At 35.0% G+C, this 19,842-nt stretch overlaps 1 protein-coding gene across 8 annotated transcripts in view; it reads right to left on the reverse strand.

Moving 5' to 3' along the window:
* CTNNA3 (catenin alpha 3) overlaps positions 1–19,842 on the reverse strand; it is a 416,441-nt gene that overhangs the window by 155,093 nt on the left and 241,506 nt on the right. For 7 of the 8 annotated variants that reach the window (XM_048946506.1, XM_048946507.1, XM_048946508.1 and 4 more), the window contains 2 exons: positions 12,591–12,671; positions 8,863–9,015 (listed from right to left, as the gene is read on the reverse strand). In XM_048946506.1, the coding sequence (XP_048802463.1) occupies positions 8,863–9,015; positions 12,591–12,671 (234 nt within the window). Of the gene's footprint in view, positions 1–8,862; positions 9,016–12,590; positions 12,672–19,842 lie in introns of those variants that run through there. The other variant, XM_048946512.1, reaches the window with a different exon arrangement.

Raw genomic sequence — 19,842 nt, forward strand, 5'->3', positions numbered from 1 at the left:
CAAGCAGGCTACACACTGGTCTACTAGAACTGAGCAAGTGGGACAAAAACAAGACTAAGACTACTAAAGTGGCATTCTGAAGCACACACCTGAGAACGCAAGTAAGTTAGCAGACTGAAGGGAGTTTTCATCTCAATAACAAATAATTGTGTTAACTTGCTAAGTAAGAGTCTGAAAAACATCAAGAATGAGATATGAAAAAAAAAAAAGTTAATTTAGCATGGATAGATTGATCCTAGATATTAATATGGTAATGTAAATCCACTTCCCATCCCATAAGAATCCTGCTTAGAAGAACTTGTCCTATTTACAAAAAACAAAGAAAAAAAACCCACACTCCAGTTCTGTCTGCAGATTGCACTCCACGACATAATCCTGCATCCACCTGTGGGGAGCTGCTGTGCATTGTTATGCATATGAGTTCCATAAATTAAACAGTAATACGAAAATGAGGATGATGATACACTCTGGAAGTCGGAGTATTTGTTGTTTTGACACAGATGTAACTACACGATGATACAACAGGAAGTTTATTCTGTATAAAAGAACAACAGTAGCAAGCGCTAGCAAAAAAAAAAAAAAAAAAAAGAAAAAACAAAAGGACAAGCCTCAGATTTTATTTTATTAATGAAATTCCTGAGCATCTAACTGTGTGAAAACTAAAAGACTGCTGAATAGTAGTCATTTTTCTTGTCTTCTGATTATGCTCTGAAAAAGAGCAATAAAAGATTCTGCTCTCCTCTGATATTCTCAACATTAACAAAGATGCTCCAATAATCATTTTAACTTCTACAGATGTAGAGTTTTGCAATTAACAAAAGTAATTTTGTTTTTCAATAGCAAAGCAAAATCAATTATAAAGAACATGTAAATAAACGTAAAGATATTATCTTTATTTAGTGCTGAACAGTCTGGAGCATTCAGTCATAGAAATGGGTGATCCTAGCACTGAGAATAATTAATTCATACTGTCTCTAAAAGGGATGGAAATACAGATCTTGCAGTTGTCAGTACTTCAATACGTAAAGCAAAAATCCATCAATAGATGTGGATTAATAAATCCCATTTCAGTTTAAGCTAGCTGCTACAAAATTGTGTGTTACCTAGGATGGCATTTTGGGGTTGCTGTTGGTTTTAATTTTTCAGAATTCTAGTCATTTTTTCCCCAATAACTATTAGCTCTGAGTAGAAGAAAACTTACACGAAGGAATGTAATCCTTTCCTACCAGATGTTTAGAGGTTAAAAAACAATCACAAGGCTTCTTGGAGGTTTGCTGTATGCTCCACTCAAGAAAGAACAAGAATTAGATGATTTCATTTTGCCAACTTCATTTAGAACTATAATGAGTTGCCCTCAGCATCCAATTTTCTGGGCTAGTATAGTTAAAATCTGCCATACAACAGAGTTGAAAATTATAAACAAATTTAGATAGTGTGACAACTCAGAAATATCTTTCCCCATTGTATTTGAAGAGAAATACTCAGTATTTTTGCAGAAACTAGTGGCAGATGTAGAAAGCCAAGGAACAGAACAGTGGCCCTGTTCCTTGTCTGAGAAAAAGGAAGTGTTGTCATGCCATATCCTTTTTAATAACTGTCAGTAGATTTCTTTTGATTGTCAAATATAATAATTTCAACTCTGCCAAGTTTTGCAAACATTTTGATTAATATGTTTGGGTTGTGAATATACATATACATAAAGAGGCTTTGCAAATAAACAAGCAACTAAGCAACTCAATTTTTTCATAGAAATTGCACCAAGTAGCAGGCTTCTATATTGAAGGAATTAATTCAGATAAACCTTACATGGACATTCTTAATCAAGTTGAATGTTGATTTTCAGTTAGATAAATGAATTTATCTTTATTCCAGTCTCTATCACTAATCCATGCAACAGAGCCATTTTTCCTCCCTTCTTCTACAGCTTACCTAAACTTTTTTTCCCAAGACTAGGGATCCAGGTAAGGGGCCACAGAACTAACTAAGCATGACATGCCAGGACCGAAACTATAAGCAAAGTTCTCCCAGCACATTTTAAATGATTTCAGAAGTAGCTAAAGTAATAAGAGCCAGTAATTTATTTTAGCCTTTGTTTTTTTCCATACCATCATATTTATTAATTAAGAAAATTAAATATTTTTAATAATTTTCATATTCTTTTTTCATTTTTTCATAAAGTAACAATATGATTCTTTGAGGATGACAGAGTGGCAGAAGAGGCTGCCCAAAGAGGGCAAATATCAAATGATATAAAGGTTTGTTTGTTTTGTTTTGTTTTTAAATTAACCCTTGCATGTATCTGCTGTTGTATTTCACTACACTAAAATATCTATGCACTTACACGTACGTGCTACCTCTTACTGTCAATTATCAGCAATAGAATTCACCTTGGGAATCCTACTTTGTGGTAATCAGTATTTCTTGTCCAACAGAAACAATGGAACACAGTCAAGACAAAAAAAAAAAGTCAAGAATTAGGCAGTAGGCAAAACCCTTAAGTTTGTGTATCACAGTACTACATCTGACTTCTGTATTACTAGATCAGGCTACAAAGAATATGATACATTTGTGTACTGAGCAAAAAGAGATGAAGAACACAAAGTTCACTTCATCATTGCCTCCACTTCTACTAAATCCCTCAGTCTCAGCTTGGTATAGCTGACCTTTAACCACAGCAGCAGGAAATTTGCATCTGTGCCAAAAGAAAAGACAATCAGAGGATTCCTTCCTGCTCCCATCAAATTCCTTTTTTAATCTCAAGTTCACCCAGTCTATCACTCTGCTTCTCAGAAATCATTACATCTCTGATAGAACAGCTCAGGAGAACAGCCTGTCAGCTTTCCCAAACAAGAAATTTCCAGTTACAGAATACAGGATATATTTTTCAGCTTGTGTAGACAGCATATTTCAGTCTTCCATTTTACCTATCTTTTGTTCACTATCACATATTTGATCACAAAACAGTATTGCATAATTGATCACATCATAAACTGTTTTCATCTCCAACAGAAGTAAAACACAAGCTAGAACACAATCTTCACTAAAAGCAGGCATATCTTAAAAGGCATAATGAGGAATGTACAACCAAGTCCCCTAAAGCTTTTCATGACAATTTTGATAATATAACTACTATTATTTTCTGATTCATTACAGAGCAAGTTTTAAAAATTTCTAAAAGAACACTGAAGTGTTTCCATATAAACAAGTACCACCTTGAGATGCGCAATTTCATCATAACATTTTAAATGAAAAGGCATTTCAAATCAAAACCTAAATGCATGAAATCCCAAAACAGTTAATTTTCATTGTTTTGAAATATCTGTACCAAAATTAATGCATTAGATTATGGAATTAAAACTAAAAATATAATTTTCTAACCAAAATATACTTTGGGGAATTTATTTTAAGGAAGATTCACAAAGATAGAGACCTTATCTCTAGAGAGATCTCTAGAGAACCTTAACCCAAATATGGTTGTTGCTTTTTTATTATTTCTATAGTTCATCTTGATTTTATTATTACTTTTATTATTATTCAGGCAAATATTTGATAAAGTATGTGCAGGATTAAGGTGTAGAGTAGCCAGAATAACCTCCATTTGAAGAATGCATAATGTAACCTTTGATATTTATGAAAATACTTCAGCTACGGAAGCTACATATTCAATATCCATTTCCCATATGGAGGGAGTTCAGTGTAATAGCCCAGGTGGTGTTTGTGTTTTGGCTGTTTTTTGGGGTTTTTTTTGTGCTTTGCTTGTTTGGTTATTTTTTTAATTTTTTTTTTTAATCTATGTAATTAGGACTACTTTGTTTCCTCTATACATCCGAAGGCACTATTGACAGTCATGACCAAGAGATTAAGTTTTGAGAACTTATTGCACAAAAAGTGCAAAGATGTAAGCCTAGGCATCTCAAATACTTTGCCACTGCCTGAGCTCTTCAAACACCAGCACCATTCACAAACCACCACACTCCACCAATAATACTCCTGGAAGGTGTAATTAAGAGGGTTGCTTTGAAAGCAATGCTTCTTGTTTTGTATTGCTGGCCCACAACACTGGAAGCTGACGTTGGTGGGATGGCAGTAGAAGCAGTAGAGAGTAGACCTTCCCACCAATATCCTGTCAGATCTTGTTGCTATATGACAAATGGCAGCAGAGGGGCAGTCTGACAGAATGGTGTCTGATATGGAAGTGCAGGTGAAGAAAGACTTGCCACTGAATTCTTCCATGCAGAAAAAATGGCTCCCACTGACATTCATTCATGTGCACTGAACATTTATAGAGGCCAAACAGTGGATGTCAGCACAGCAAGGCAGTGGGTGGTGCTTTTCAGCAGCAGTGACAGTGACAGCTGGGTCACCTCTGCTGGTGCAGATATTTATGAACATGGCATGCAGACTTCCATTCACTGCTGGCCAAAATGCCAAATGACTATGTGGACTACGGTGACCATGTTGAAAAATAGCATTTTTTGGCTGAGAATTCTCTCTGTCAGTGTTGTTGTGCTCTTTGTTGTATTTTCCACAGAAATAAATAGGAGCCATTACTTTTGGTGCAACCTACATAACATCCCAAACCTCTTAGCACATTTTTTTAAACAAAAGATAGAACCTCTAGGCCAAAGAACAGTTAATAAAATCAGGAGACAGATAACAAAAGAAAACAAGGAAGAACACACCTTGAGAAGTTTTGATTTGCTGATTAAAATAGAAACCACAAAGCATCTCTCAATATTTAATGAAGTACTTCTAATTTCCATATCAAATTCCCTGCTGGGGAAACCTTCACAAGAAAATGAACCTACAACCTCTAACTTGGTCTACTGTATTTATCCAGAAAACTATCTCATAACCTACTATTCAAATATCCTTGATGTTTTAGAAATAGATGGGAAAAAATGCACTAAGACAGTGAAGATATCAAATTCAAAACTGTTATGCGGAGCATAAGAAAATGCAACATAACGTTTGTCTAAAAAAAACCAAAAAAAAACAAAAAAAAACTTTCCAAGGTACAATTCATTTTACCTCACTTCAGCTATCTAGAAAAAAGAAGCTGAAACTAATAATTCAGACTAAAAAGGACAGGCACTTACAAAGATAAATCATCTTTAGGAAATCGTTATCTTGGGTTAAGAGTAAGTTGGGGTAGATAAGGCCTTATATTGAAAAAAAGACTAATACAATCTCAGAATACCTGACTTTTTCTACTTAGAAAGGAGGACAGATCAAACCAAATGAATAAAGCAATACCGGTGGTTACTAATGCAGAGAAAGGATTCTTATCATTTATTTTAATCTGAATTGAGAAGTGAAGGCTTAAACTAGAAATAGCACAAATACCAGTGGTTTGTCTTACTTCTTAAAATGGACTTGCAGTTCAATGCTACAACATAAAATTCACTACATTATCTGTCACCACTGGATGTACTGGCAGCAGTATTACAATCAATTTCTTTGCAAGTGGAGAGCTGAATATACAAATACACAGGTCTTGCTGGTCTAGGTTCAAAAATTTATTTTAAAAATTTCTCCATGCAAATGAAAATGTAAAATCAATTCAGCAACAGCAATAATATTTAAAACTGACTGAATCATAGGAAGTGATAACGTACTAACTACTATAAAGGGCTAATTAGATGAAGAAAACTTGATTCAAACGTTGGCTCACTGATGATTTTGAAAATACATTATGAATGCTGTGTTATGCTTTCCTGTTTCTGTTTGAATTGATATAATCTAATTACTCATTAGTGCAACACTAGCATCATCACTTCAGCTAAACAATGTTGTATGAAGCATGACCAACTGGAACAATAATATTTTTAATGAAATTACTTACAGAAACTAACCTACAGATGATGTTTTTGTTTGGACAAAATTTCAGCTGACAGTGTATACATCTGATTTTGTAACACATGTTGAATTTCAAAATTTATCTTTATGTACTAAAAAAAGCTTTCTATTTCCCTTTCTTTTTTAATGTCATAACTATGTTTTACAGGAGCAATGCTAATATTCAGCAGAAATGGACAGACCTGTTTACATACACTGAGCAACTGAAACATGGCCTTCATGAGGTTGCCACGAAAGTGCTCGACTGTTAGCTGTACCACACATTCCATAGTAAGATCCAGGCATGTAGATCCTGCTACTCCTCCAACAACAGGATGCGGAGGAAACACATGGCCTTGGTAAAAACCTAAGCAGCAGCGTAACCAGGAAGTCATAAAGTCACAGCTGGCACAGAGAGATTTAGCTTCTTTTTTTTCCTCCCCCCCTCCCAACCTCAGGAATAAGTCTAGAGGAATTTCAGCAAAAACTGTAAGCCAAAAATCTCACTGAGGGCATAGCATCCCCATTAACCTCCAATTTTTTATTTTATTTTATTTTATTTTTTGCCATGGTATTTAGAGAAGAAAATAAAATAATTACTTACAAAGATTTGCAAAGAGACATCAGGTTACTGAATGACTAGATGGTAAAACAGAGGGTGACATTCAATCTAGAGAATGTGAACAGTTATTTAGGAGAAAAAAATAAAGAGTATCTAGTATTAGTAGGGTGTGCTTGCAGCCCACAAGGACAACTGTATCCTGGGCTGTTCTCCAAGGCAGAAAATAGGGATTGCTAGCATCTGAGCTGCTTTCTAGGCGTCAGAGCTTACAAGTAACTTCAAGAGGTTGTATGTTGCATGAAGTGTATTTGCACCTGAAAAAAAGTTTTTCTTCTTAAAAGTATTTTGTATATAATAATATGGACTGCTGCATTTCCAGCACTGGCTTCTGCTGTATGATCTGTTGCCCACACCAGAATTCCTCATATATGACAACTACACATGGATGTTAAAACTGCCTTCCTATCGATATTGCAATTGTCTGATATCTCATCTACCTTATTTATTAGTTTTTTGATTTATTGTTGCTGACTTATATAATTCTTTGCAAGTAATTTCACTTAGTTGCTTAAAGCGTTTTACCTATAACTGTCATATCCATTGTTATTCCATAGCTATATGGCATATACTGCCCACAGTTATACCTTAGTAAGTCACTTCAATTATTCTCAATTACAGAGAAGCTGAAGCTCAATTCTGCAATGGTGTACATGAATAGTATTCCAGACTTGTATTTCATAACCTGAGAACTGTAGGAGGATTTGGATGATTTTCTTAATATATATTTTTTTTAAAAGAATGAAGGGAATAAATAATAAAGGAATAAAAAAAAGAGAGAGAGAGAGAGAGACAAGAAAGCGAGTACTCTCCGGCAAACATGGAAATAATATCTGCTATTTAAGAACTCTCTAATCAAATGCAATGATGCATGAAAACTTCATGGAACCTGGAAACGTTGTACAGAGTTAGATCTTCAATTACGTGATATCCAACTCAAAATTGCACAAACAGCATCACATTATGAAATATATCCCTAACAAAAGGCATGGAAGACATCCCAAAGAGGACAAGTGATACTTATAATCAGAAGTTTCACCACCGAAAAGTAAGTAAAGTGATAAATAAGATGGATAATACAAGTACCAAAGATTCAAAACCTATTTATTTCTTTTCCATTTGTCTTGTCTTTCTTGCATGATCAAGCTCTCTGGCAACTCATTTACCTATATCTGATCTCTCTAGGCTATCAATTACCTACGGAACCATGTTCAGTTGGAAAACAAGCTGCAGAAAATTAAGATTACTAAGATCTAATTCTGTCTACCTGCTGTGTTACTCAGTAAATTAAAGCAACAGTACAGTACAATGTAACTTTCATTTAGAAAAAGTATTTTCCAAGTAACATCTTTTGAAATGCTAAAAACCAAAATATGTTTCCAATTCACTGCTTCAATGTATTTAAATACTCCTCGATTTATATTAATTGAATTGTGATCTTACTTTCCACAGGACATTTGCCATATTCTTTTTCTTTGCTGACACTGTTGAAAATGACTGATTTTTTATTTGTAATCAGGTAGGTCTGCTTGTAGGTACAAGGTCTCTTAGTGACCACTTGCTTAGCCACTAATACTTCTTCATTTATTTTTTTCTTTACTTCTGGTAGGCTAGTAGCTGATAGACGCAGCTAACTACTATCTAACTAATGTTCTGGTGAGCTTAGCAGCATAGTTTAACAAAAAGCCACTGAATATCAAACAAGCTCCCGAGAAATAAAGTATTTTCAACCAATATAAGAATTTTCAAATTCATTATCTCAGTTCCGGTGTATATACTGAAAATAACGTCAACTGTACACTCATTTTGAACAGCCGTGTATGATGTAAGCACCAGCAGAGAGACAAGCTGGAACAACTAATCACACAAGAGCACATGACACTGTGTGCAGGCTCTGTTAAAGCCAGTTACTGAGAACATTTCATTAAGTATGTATTGTTCACTATAGGCACTATACAAAGTTACAACATAAATACATACACACACACTATGTATTTACATACACACAAAGATTAGCCTACTACGTCTTAGAACAATTGTCTTGTAACAATTTGAGCTATTATTCCCTAAAAATCACACATTTCTCAAAGAATATTTCTGTGGAAATGCATACAATATTTTCTCAATGCAGAATTCCCCTCCATCAAATTTCTACTCAATCAAACAGTGTAAGTAGACATCACCACAAAACCCACTATCTTATTACATACCATTACATAATATAAAATATGTACATAATGTACAAAAGTAGAGTATGTTTACTATGGCCCTAGGCAATTAATGCATTCTTATCTGAAATACCACCTTAATTCTTTCATGGTATTTGGCACCAAAAGGAATACTGCAGAGGCAATTTACTTAGGCCATGCAGTTAGAAAAAAAAAGCATAAGACCATCAAACATACCTCCACAAGTCTGCTGGTATGTTCTCGAAATATAGCAGCATATTCTTTTATTTCTTTTTCTCTTCCATTTTTAGCAGCTTCAATGAGAACTAGAAGCGGAACAGTGGTATCTAAGAAGGAGTCTGAGATGTGATCTATAATGGCTTTACGAAGCTGCAAAACAAAGCATTATATTAATACCAGCTATTTACAGAATTCTACTATACACACACTGCGTTATGTATTAACAAACTGCATTTGTGAGTAAAGTTCACTGTTGTGATATATAAGTATAACAAACATGCACACACTGCATTCCTGCATTAAGGGCAGGGTTACGTGACTAAAACTACAGTTTTCCAATTTAAACAGAAAATACTCTCTATAGCTAGGGATAGTTTTAACCTATCAGTATATAAATCTGCACACTTGTACATGTGACTAAATGAGTGTACGGTAACATAAAATACTTAAAAGTAGTATTAGTCCTCTCAAAAATCAATAGAGTCAAACAAATACTCATGTTCTTTGATGAACAGAATAAACTACCTAAATGATCCCATACATTAAAAGTCACTGTTCAGCCAAACCTAATTTTGTCTCCCATGTTCTTTTACTTGTAGTTCAGGTGTCAAGGGAGAAAGCTATTTCATTTTACAGAAAGTATTCATTTAACTATGTTTTTACTCACAAAATGCTCTGTATCATCATTTCCTAATTGCAAAATTACCCAAATATTTTTCTGCCTTGCTGGAAGACCTAACGATATGCTCTGATTAGCTATACGGTACCCTTCACAGTAGTATCTCCACTGAATTATTAATCATGCCACCCGACAACAGACAAATAGAGCAAAGAGAATTGTAAACAATTCTGAAGTTCAATTTTCCTTTTTTCAAATAATTATTATTGAACTTCTCTTCCAAATTATTAAACAAATATCACATCCTGATACAAACTAGCTTTCTTAAATTAGATTACATGTGATCTTACAACTGATGACTGGGACATTACTTGATTGAGAGCTTAATTTCATGTTATAAACCTACACATGCCAACTGCTCATTTTAATCAGACAACATGGCATGAAATACAATGATCAAAACTACCCATGAAATAGATGTGAATTATCAAGCTTACTGACTTCCTTACAGCAAAAAAATATTTCTGTAATAAGTATAGAAGATACTGATTGGAACAGAAAAAAAAAGAAATAAAATTCTTTTAAGTTCCTACATGCCAGCAGATCTATTGCTAAAGGAAAAGCTTTCCATTTAGCATACAGCCTCAATGTATTTATGTGAAAACTCTGCAAAAGTAAAGACTCATACAACTAGAAAAATTATAAGACATAAAAATCTTCCAAAAAAAATTAGTTTAAAATGTTTAATGCTTTTGTCATCCGACTTACTGTAATGTATTACTTTAGGAGACTCAATCTGGATTGTACACTCTCAAAAGTCACTTGCAAAGGCAGAAGTTATGAGGTCCCAACATAGAACTGGATGCTATAACTTTTTTTTTTTTTTTTTTTTTTAGAACAGTCACATCCATACTAATTCTGCTATTTGAAAAATGAAGAAGACACCAGTATCAAAATATACTGAACCTCCCACCAAATTATCTTTTAAAATTTGTGTCCAACTGAAGGAAACTGATAAACTCCCGTCAATGTACATCACATGCATTAAAAATAAGTATATAAACGTGACCTTGAGGAATCAGAATCTAAAATACTGATTTTCATTCATAATATCAACAACAAAACACTGTGGAAGCATATCAAGGGCTTATAATTCATCATCTCCAAGAGAAATGTTTGGGTTTGTGGACATAACCCAGGCTACAGTAATTGTGCAGTCTCACTACATTATTTTAGGGCTGCTGACCTCAGTCACATTCACGGTGAATTCGAGACATTCAGTTTTAAAATAGAAGCCTAATTTTCTCTCTCATCAAATAATTATTTTCTGTTGCTTTTTACTGGTGTGGCTGGATTAATTAATCTTCATATAAATTATCAGTATTATTTTGTTTCAAGAAGTCCTCTATCCTGCAGTTCAGAAAATGAAATATCTTTTTCCAGAAATGATAGTGCTGTGTCTTTGCTGAATACAAACCAGTTTCAAATATGTTCTTATTTTAACTATGCTAAGAAACACCCGAAGCTGAGATTTTCAAATTTTGCCTGTATTCTATTAAAGAATGAAGAAATGCAATGTAAAACAAGGAAAGGAAAAGGAACTGCCTGAAGCAGTATTAATTTTCTCTTCAGTCTAATCCAAACAATCTTTCTTTCCCCACTACTCCATATGTCTGTTTTTGGCACTGACTACCTGCAGAGCAAAATGCTAAGAATTAAGTAGAAATATAGCAAGACAAGTAAACAAAGAACAATAGCAACCGTAGCTCTGGCAGCTGCTATCAGGGAAGGTACTGTGCTGTGATTAAAATTCATTTCTTACTTGTAAGTGAAAGAGACGCAATCAAGAGGAGGATGTTGTCTAACTTGGAGGGAGTACAGGAAGTATTTCTTTATTCATACCTTCTAGAAAAATATCAAAAAGCCACAGAGCTACTCTGGTTGATGATACTAGTTCTGAACTGTCAATTAGCTGAACATGACGGCATTCAACCCAATCATTTTACAAAGGCTTCTATACAAACGTAATTTTTTAAAATAAATTTTAAATGCTGCAACAGAGACATTTCTTGAATCAATGAAAAGATGGAGCCTACTTTCCTTATGGAAGAGACAGCATAATACAATGGAAGAGTTAACAGAGCTCATGATGAACGCCTGCATCACAAGGGTGTCTGAACTGAACATAATTTTGATGAAATGTGAAAGGAAATGGGATAGCTAGTTAGCTGCAAATACCATAATACAGTTGTCTTATTTTTCAAGGTTTCTCCTGAATGACCATGGGACACAGAAAAGATTTATTTACCATCATAAAACATAAGAGTTGGGTTGTAAGACTGTATACAAAGTTGGGACGGATTTTCTTCCACCAGAGAATTGACAAACAGCCAGTGCCAGATAGGATAAAAGCCATGTGTGTTCACATTCTGTGTGGCCATAAATTTTCATTCACATGGATGGCTGGGTCTGCCTGGCTGAAAGTACTACAAGCTTTTCAACTCTCCTTTCTAAGCTGGAACTTCCTACTCTTTCAGCACCATAAACAATTCTCGATGTATACAGAACTGATTGCTCGTCTTCTGCAATACACTAAAGCTGCAGATTTTGGTCCCCACCTTACATTAGTCTTAGGATAATGGGATGCAAAACATGAGGTTTGACTCTAGACCACGTATTCCCAATACCCTTCTCTGTTGCTTAATCTCCCACAAAAAGGAAGGACTAGACATAGACTCAGTGGTCCCATCAAGGTATGTATTCCAACAATCAAAAATTAAGTGAATGGTAATTCAAGTACTTTTAGAATGAAGCTAATATTGTTTTCCAAAGCACATTAGCAATATATGCTTCTAGAAAGTGTATATATACACACACACTTAGACATGTGCACATGTCTACATACATATACTCTGCCAACGTCTAAATGTGGTAGGGCTTTTTGCACAGTTTTGAAAATCTGCACATATACGCTGTAATTATCTTCAGTATTTCTCTAACATAGAAGAAAGGTTTATTTACAAAATGTAGTGCCATAAAATCTGAAAACTGCAGTTTAGGTAAGTCCTTAAGTCTACTTTTTCTACTGGTTTCCCAGGAGATTTACCTGTCTGCGAAGATCTCTCGTCTTCTTGCACATGCTGTCTATTGCAGTATTCAAAGCATCACTTCTTTCTTTCCTGTCAGTCTGTAATAAGCATGACAGAAAATAAAACAGTATTTATGCAGCAATTCTTTGTGTTCTCAGATTATTTGAGTATTTGGTAAATCATATATGACATGTTTAAGGATTATTTTTTCCCTAATTTCAATGCAAGTATCCCTGATTTCTGAAAAATCCCACAGAAAGCTGATTTGTGACGCTGAACAAAATCCAACGAGTCAAAACAAGTTTTACTAACTGCATGTAGGAAAGAAACTAAACAACTTTATCTTCTGAATTGCTGTCATACAGTAATTTATAGGTCAGGATTACTAATGAAATAACATTAAAATAATTATTATCATTGATGCCAATCCATTATCACCATATTGCGAAAAATCACTTTTTCCACTCCACAAGCAATTCATAAATTCATATGTCCACAGGCTGTTTCATAGTGCTTTAACCCATAATCTTTATTTTACTCCCACAGAGCAGAATGGGTGAGTTTCAAAACTTCCATGACTTTGCAATGCAAAGGCAATAAACACTGCCAATGAAAATGGGCAATCTTTCCATTTATTAGCACATTCATTCTCAGTATCAATAGAAGATAGAGCTACTGAAATATTTCAGAGATCTTCAGGGAATCAGCTGTGTACCTTCCAAACAATCTTAACTTTTTATTTCTGTCTACAAGCAAAGCACTCATATCATTGTTAGCTATTTGAAAAGCATTTTGTTCTACTGCCCAGTATTTTTCATGTATGATACTACCATAGTAGTTATCTTAAGTAGTCTTTTTTCCATGTTAGCATATACTGCTTGCTAAATTTTTTTTTTTTTTTTTAATTTAAATATCAGCGAACAGAGCAATATGCTTAGCATTAAAACAGACTAGAGACACCCAGGACCTTTTACATTAAATGTGTAACATCATAAATGCCATTAAATGATTGGTACATTTTATATCAGCAAAGGTAACTACAACTTTTAAAAATTATTTCAAGATTCCTTATTAATACTTTGATGTTTTCCTACCATCTTCAGTTTCTGAAATCGCATATAATCTTCACAGGTAGACAATCAAATATATATTTTGGAGGGAGAGATCATTATAGAAACATGACTGTTTGTCAAACCAGCACTTGCCTAGGAACCAAAGTAAGTAACATTCTCGTAACAAGATTTGTACGCTATTGTCAGCTTTGTTAACAAAATCAATCCTTTCTAAAATGCTAGGAAAATAGGCCCAATAAAAGTTCTGTGGACATAAGTCAGCTCAATGTCTATGCCTATGTACTTCTTACATGGGCACATTCTTTGAAAGTTTTGTATTTGTAGTCTTTTTACCAATGATGACATAATGCATGTAAAAATACTTTGGCATTTTACAAGTTCCCCTAGTAATCTGCAGCTTCAATGGAGGTAACTGATGATACAATTGGCTCTAAGCAAATCTAAGTCATGGAGGCAGCTAATAGGAAAGTACATAACAAACAACAAAACCTAAATATACTGTAAAACATAGTTTCCAAACATGAAATATGGACAGTTCAAGAATGTGGTTAACTTCACAGCTTCATATAGTCTTTCTTCCTTAAAGAAATACGAAGCTTCAAAACATATTCCTGTTCAGATAAATCATTCTTTTAAAGATTGAACTATTTCAGAATTGCGTACAGCCTATGAGAGGGACATCTAACTACAAAGTCTGCTGAGAGTACACTTAAAGGTCAGTGACCTTGCATAGCATTGTCCAGCTTCTGTAAAATATCACTATCAGCCCCAAGTGCCTTTGAAGATGGAATTACTCCTTTCGGTTAAGCCTACTAAGCTCAACAGATTTTCCAATACCTACATGACAGCAGACATTCAAGTTCTATATTTGCTGACCACATATTGTGCTTTTTAAAATCAACATATTTACTGTTTTAAAAGTCTGTGTTACAAACAAATGCATGTTGAAAGTGAAAATGTCCACACTATACACCACTCTCCAGTAATACAGCTAAAATGACTGCACTGGAAATATTCTGCATCTGCTTCTCAGTGTTCTTCTCATGACTGCTGTATTTAAAAATAAACAAGCCTTTTCTGAAGTAGCTCATTCCTCTAAAGGTGACTGAATAGAGGAAAGGGCTATGGAAATTCTAGACTCTAGGTTATGAAAATCATGCAAATCAACTAACTCCTTTATCTCGGTTTTCCTATATGCAGCTACAGTTTTATTTTGTAAAATATACGTCATAATGACTATATGACTCCCTTGTGTAGATATTACAAGCAATATACAGCTCTTATTTCAATGCATTTTTAACTCAATACACGTTTTACAAACACAGAATCACATTATTAACACTTCCATAAATGAAAACAAACATTTTAATTAACACTGCATAGCCTGAAGATAAATGCTGAGTATTACCAACAATACAGGACTAATTTTTTCATACACTTGCAAACAACTTTAGGTGACTTAAAAATTATACATGATAAATACATTCCCGTCAGATTTTCATATAAAATAGCACACATCTAAATGCAGATGCTTAGCTGAAAAGAGCCTCCAGTGTTTTATAACAGCAGGTGGTCATGACATCATGATACTATAAGTCCTTCTTCACAAGATACACAGGTGAAAATGAATACATTCGCCTTGCCCACACAACCCTAAAGGACTCAAGAATTTATTGACAATGTAGTCTTTGGTAGGTACATGCCAACACTTTAGAGTATTAGCAAGTAAAAAAGTAGTTCTTCAGATTTCATACTTTGTTGATTTCAAGAGAGATTCTAAACAAAAGAATAACATTATTCTGATAAAGTTTCCAATTTCATTTTTCTTATACTTACCCAGTGCTACAAATGTACACCTAACAGTTGCACTGTGTTTCCAGTCTGAGCGCTCATTAGAGGATTATACAGAAATTTGGGAAGAAGTACCTAAATGACTATTGTCAAGTACTGAGTTTGATAGGTTTGAGCTAGATTTATAATAAGGATACAGCCAGTCACAGGTATTAAAGTAGTAAATAGTGTTAGCATTTACTGTGTGACTTCAAGAACAACATCTCTTTCAGCCATAACCAAGAATTTTGTTACAGGGAACTGAAATGCTCTTATTGTTGGGACAAAAATTAATGAGAGCCATCTGTGTGAAATAGAGCCTGTTTATTTGAGTATGCACTGGTACTAAAGTTTCCACAAGTATTAACTTAAATCCTGCAAGGCAGGCAATATGTACACAGGCTGGAAGATCTCACCGAAAGCAGCACTGCAGAGAAGGACTTGGGGGTACTGTGGACAAGAAGCTCAACACAAGCCAGAAGCGTGCGCTTGTAACTCAGTACACTGTCTGTATTCTGGGCTGCATCAAAGGAGGGATGGCAACAGTGAGGGAGGTGATTGTCCCCCTCTATTCTGCCTTTATAAGGCCCCATCTGGAGTGCAGGAAAGATGCGGAGCTGCTGGAGCGAGTCCAGAGGAGCCCCACTAAGATGCTCACAGGGCTGGAACACCTCTTCTATAAAGAGACATCAAAGGAGCTGGGCCTGTCCAGCCTAGAGGAGATGACTCATTGTGGCCTTCCAGTGCTTAAAGACACTTTTAAATAGGAAGGAGACTGACTACTTATATGGTCTGATTGTAACAGAACAAGGGGGAACGGCTTTAAACTAAAAGAGGGCAGATTTCAGTTAGATATTACAAAGAAATTCTTTAGTATGTAGATGGTGACGTTCTGAAACAGGTTGCCAAGAGAAGTTGGGGATGCCCCATTCCTGGAGATATTATAGGTCAGGCCAGATGGGGCCCCGGACACACAGTAAATATTAGAGTGTATAGCGCTTATAAATGTTTCACATTTTGAATTCAAAGGTCACTGTGAAATCTACAGAAAAGCATAACAGTAATGAAAAAAGTATCTAGAAAAATAGTTTCACACTTCACTGTATATTCAAACAATGTTGTCTTTACAATGGAAAGTTACATCAATGGGTTTGTGCAAGTCCATAAATAATATCTGCTTCCATATTCATCTCATGAAAGTGCTGTTGGTTCAAATACTTTTCTGCAATACAACAATGTTAGGAATATTTCAAGCATCTGTCTTAAAACAAACACACACGTAACCTTTGTAAAGAACGATCCAAGTAAATCCTATTGCACAATGTCTTCCTTTATATTAGAAACATATGAACTAACAGAGAAGGGCAAAAAGGCTCATCCCCTTGATTAGTGGGCAAAATTAGGAGCAGAGTTTCAGCAATCAATACATAAACAAAACTAATATCACTACTGACATTCTTTGCTGGACTAAAACAAAGTCCCTGTTACCTGAATGTCAAGTGCAGAGTTAAGAGATCTGAGAAGAATCAGGAGTGCTTGGCCGTGAACCAGTCCTTAGAAACAAAGTATTGGGCAGCCATATCAGAAGAACAGGACTACAGAAACATTCCCAGAATGGAAACAATCTAACACAGCACAGAAGGGTCATATCAGCGTTTGAATAACTTCTTTACAATTACTGTCAAAAGGAGGTCTGCGGGCAGATCTTAGAGGATTGCCTCTGTTCTTGACACCTCCACCAGATGAACAAGCAACAGGAACCAAGCAATATGAACGTCAATCCCAGCAGCAGCCTTCCTTCTCATGAATGCACTTGTCACTAGGCTGCCCCCATTCCTTACCCTTGCTCCCTGCACTGCCAATGCCAGCAGTGACATTTGAACTGCAAAGAGCCAGAGACTTCCCACATTTTTACACTTAAAGCACAAGGCCCTTTACACCGCTGTTTCTTAGGATACATTGAATTTTCTAATACCAGAACATGGAAATCAAGTTTCAGCTGTCTTCCTATCAGACCTCTTTGTACCCAAATACATCCACCTTCCCATATTAACAATTACTCTGTTGTTGTTCACCCCCCCCCACTCACACTGCTGTCGTTTCATTTCAGAGAGATAAAACCTTCACTGCCATTACTGTCTTGCAGTATAGTAGGAAAAAAAAGTTATCACGCAAGTTTCCAACTACAATTTTCAAGTAAAAAACAAGATCCCTTGTTGAAACACATAATGACAAGCTATACAAAACTATGAGCTTCTCCAAAGCTATAGATCTCAGTGGACAACGTTATGTCATATTCAAATACAGAATGAAACCAGCTGGATTTGAAGAGTTTACAATTCTTATTTTCAAACATGTCTCACACTTTTAAACAATTTTTCAAAAAGGCCTCACATATCTTGCCAGGAATAGTTTTTGTTGCAAGTAACCTCATTGAAACAATGGGACTACTTAAACATACAAACATGTTTTTTCTATTTTTTTTATTTTAAATTTAATCTGTAAATCTTTCAAGAATTCAGCAACAGCAGCATCTAATTAACACCGACTGAGAAATCTCTTTAGTGAACATTTTAGAGTTACTCAAGGAACCCTGTGACAAGACAGCAAAGAAAGAACTCAATGTTTTTAGCATTTTGAAGAATAAAAATTATTTTGAAAAGCCAGAAGATTCCAGACCTTCTCACAGAGCACTTCAGAGTACATTTTTATTGAGTATCAAAAGGAGCCAAAAGGAAACTCATTTACAAGAATATTTATCACCTCTTTTTGTTCATACAGGCAATACACACACAAAAAAAGTATTTTAAGTTGAAAACAGTATCTTTATTTGATAAGATTCCCTACACATTCCTATTAATAAATATCTAGTGCACTTTTTCTACAGACACCCAACTCAAGGAAGCTAGTTTCTGTGAAAACAAGGTACTACATTAACAAAATAATAATAATTGCTTTAGATGACAAGGGCACAAAAAAAATCATATGTAATTGAGCAAATAAGGAATCTTCTATGTGAAATTCTTTCTCACTATAGATACCCTCTTCAGCATCTTCAATACGCAATTTTTTCTCTCTCCGGTTGTAATGCTCCCTATGGATCTAACGGTGTGAGATGCAAAGTGCTCTGGAAGAAATGAATCACCTCAACCTCTGCCAATATTGGATGGAGTATGGGGGGCTCTCCTCACTGTGTGAGTTTCCCTTTCTCAACCAGTTTACAAGAAAAATCCTGAATTTGAAGCCCTCTCTGCATAATTCCATTTTGCCATTCAGTTATAACTTGTTCTTAATACCAAAAAACAAATTTAATTCTAGGTGAGCATGGATAATACAGCCTAAGGAAAAAAAAATAGAATTTATGACTCCTTAAATAATAAAAAGTATTGTAAAAATCATAATTAATCCTGTTTTCTCAGAAATAATGTTGTTGGTGGAAGATGAATCACACTGCACCTTAGTGTCAACTCAGTGAAATATTGGTGTGAGACACCCAAAGACAAGAAGAGCAGTCAAGTTGCTTTCAAGGACAGAGATGGATCCCTGGTTTCTGATTTGAGCATGAGCTCATAAATCCTCTCAAAAGGGGAATGTGAGCAAGCTGCAGGAGGGAGGGAAAACCCATGCAGTTTTGTGTTTTCACTGTGTCTGATACACAGGGTCAGTATCTCATTATATCAGTTCTTCACATGCTTTTTAAAATTAAAATAGTAGAAAAATTTCAGTCTGATTCCAACGTTGTCACAAAACATCCTTATTTTCCTAATACTCATCTTGGATACAGTCACAGAAAATGAATGCATCACAAATGGTCTGTTGCAAAGCAATTAAAATGATTGCTTACTATTTCCAACACAAAATCAAAAGCCACACACAGTACTTCTTATTTCAAATGCAACAAATGTTTCATAAAGAAGTCATACAGCCAATGGTCCTTTCCTTCACGTTGTACTTCAGCTTTCAACTATTTGGGGAAATCATAACGAAATAAAAAATTTCTTCCACTTATTTTGATCAGATATTGCCTTATTCACTGATGATGCAAGTATAATCAGAAATAGAGTAATATTTATACCATCAAAGTGATAACAAGACACATACTGAAGGTTCATCTGCTTTTCATTAAGGAACAATTTTTCTAAGTCCCTGGTACAAAAATTTTTGATCAAATATCCATCCACCATTCACCAAAATATTCTGGCAGCTTCAAAGCAGTGAAATTGGAAATTAGTCGGAGAAAAGCTCTTCCTACAGCAGCAATATAAGGCTTTTCTATGATGAACTATCATATAAAGTCCTTAGAGATCATATGCTGTTATGAGAGGGAAGAAGGGGACGAAGGGGGAGGAGAATACAATAGAGTTGC

Source organism: Lagopus muta, chromosome 5 (assembly GCF_023343835.1).
Source record: "Lagopus muta isolate bLagMut1 chromosome 5, bLagMut1 primary, whole genome shotgun sequence".
NCBI lineage: Eukaryota > Metazoa > Chordata > Aves > Galliformes > Phasianidae > Lagopus > Lagopus muta.